The sequence below is a fragment of the Mandrillus leucophaeus genome, unplaced genomic scaffold (genome assembly GCF_000951045.1).
Source record: "Mandrillus leucophaeus isolate KB7577 unplaced genomic scaffold, Mleu.le_1.0 Scaffold125, whole genome shotgun sequence".
Lineage (NCBI taxonomy): Eukaryota > Metazoa > Chordata > Mammalia > Primates > Cercopithecidae > Mandrillus > Mandrillus leucophaeus.
Window position 1 is genome coordinate 2,765,177 of NW_012100876.1, and position 2,194 is coordinate 2,767,370.

The 2,194-nt window shown below is 52.2% G+C and overlaps 1 protein-coding gene across 1 annotated transcript in view; it reads left to right on the plus strand.

The window, feature by feature from the left end:
* Positions 1 to 2,194, plus strand: part of LOC105533465 (liver carboxylesterase 1-like) — a 46,822-nt gene that overhangs the window by 13,398 nt on the left and 31,230 nt on the right. The window contains exon 5 of the mRNA XM_011971933.1: positions 428 to 535. Within this exon, the coding sequence (XP_011827323.1) occupies positions 428 to 535 (108 nt within the window). The remainder of the gene's footprint in view (positions 1 to 427; positions 536 to 2,194) is intronic.

The window sequence follows — 2,194 nt, forward strand, 5'->3', positions numbered from 1 at the left end:
GGGGATTCCTCTGGGGTGGTCTGATGGCTGGTCCATGCCCAAGAAGGAGGCAACAGTCTCTGCGACTGTGGGGCCGGGTGGGCTAGGGGAGGCGGGCTAGAGGAAGGAGGGATGGAGCCAGGGATGGGGAGGGATGGGGCAGGGGTTGTGGGACACAGACGCAACCTGGGTGTGTGAGGGGTCCTGCTGGGGTGGGGTATTAGGTGCAGGAGATACTGGAGAAACTGGGATGAAAAACCAGATGAGAGGTGCCAGGAGCTGTAGGAAGCCTTCCGCCTGCCTCGAGGTGGGCAGAGGGTCAGCCCACTGCTGGAGTCTTCAATCCTGTGTCGGTTTTATAGTGTGGTTTGATGTAGCCTGGGAGAGCGAGCAAGTCGCTGACCGTACCCCTGAGCATGGACTCTCCTCCCCTCTACTCTGCTCTCAGGTTTTGTCTCCACTGGCAAAGAACCTCTTCCACCGGGCCATTTCTGAGAGTGGCGTGGCTCTCACTGCTATTCTAGTGAAGAAAGGTGATGTCAAGCCCTTGGCTGAGGTAGGTCTCCTGCTGGATACCCCCACCCCCTTGGCTCTGTGCTCCTGAATCCTCAGGGGTCTCTCTTGTGGTGGGTTCTAGCTAATGTTCTCCTACAATCACTGAGACACCAATGGCTGAGCAGGAAGGGCGAGGAGACACCTTGATCAGCATCCCAGTTTCATAGCCGGGGAAACCGACACAGGGTTTGGAAGGGATTTGCCAAGGGCAGCAGGTGATCAGGGCAGAGCTGGGGCTCCAGCTCATGGCCCAGCAGGCAGTACAGTGCCCTGTCAGTGCCCACACTCCTCCTATGTGCCAGGGCCTGGTGCCATGTTGGGCAGTGATGGTGTCTTGTGTCTCTCAGGGTCTGAGTCCTGTGGACCCACTTGTGGGCTGTCGGCCTGGAGCAATTCCACACTGAGCGCCTGATCACCAGGGTTGGTTCCTGGAGAATTCACTGGTTGATTCATTTGTTCACACAACAAAACTAGGTGAAAAGTGAAGGTAAAAACAAGAGGTGTGCAGAGGTCATTGTTTGGCTCAATGCCAGATGTCCGTGTGGAGGAAATGTGGACACTATATGGCCTTATGTGGCTCTGCATTCTAGCCAAACACCTAACGCCTCCCCAAATTTCTGCTATAATGTAGGGAATAGATGAGTAGTTACAGAATGACACAATTACAAAGCGTCACCTATGACAAGAGCAGTAAAGGTGAGGTACTTGCTGCCCCAGCAGAATCTAAAGAGAGCTTTGAGTCCCGGGTCGGGAAGAGGTTACCAGAGAAGACTTGCCGGAAAAGTGACCAATGAGTCAGGAGCAAGGAATGTCCAGGGAGTGGGAGCAGCACATGTGTGTGTCCTGTGGCAGGAGGCCGCATCTCAATCACGAGGGAGAGAGAGAGACAGGGTCGACGGGGCCAGTGCAGGGAGAGCAGGGGGAGCATGGCAAGTACTGAGAGCGGGAACATTGGCAGGGGCCACACTGCACAGGACCCTGGCAAGGATTTTGTCATCGTCTGGAGAATGGTTGTAAGCCAAAGGGAGAGGTGATCAATAGGAATCCAAACCTAGGCTGAGAATTGCCCACTGGAGCCAGTGACCTGGAGGATTTCGGTAGATATGAAAGCTTGTTGGAGGATAACATCGAAATTTAAAGGGCTAGTACATAGGAGGAGAGAAAATGGGGATGCCAAGAATTTTAGAATTTTTGAGAACTTTTTAAGAATTCATTTGTTATAAGCAACAGTTGCCCATTGACCCGACTTAAGTCAAGAAGGAGGATTAGCCTGGTGTGGTGGCTCATGCCTGTAATCCCTGCAATTTGGGAGGCCAAAGCAGAAGGATTGCTTGAGCCCAGGAGTTCGCGACCAGCCAGGGCAACAAAGTGAGACCCTGTCTCTACAAAAAAATGAAAAAAAAAAAGAATATTAAGCTGGGCATGGTAATGCAAGCCTGTGGGCCCATCTACATGGGCGGCTGAAGAGGGAGGATCACCCGAGCCCTGGAGGTCTAGGCTGCAGTGAACTGTGTTTGCACCATGGCACTCCAGCCTGGATGACAAAGCAAGACCTTGTCTCAAAATCTTCTTTATAAAAGTAGAATTAATTTTTGAAGGAAATAGAGGTCTGGGATGAGGCTGAGCTTTGTGAAAAAACAGGAAACAGAAATTACACAAT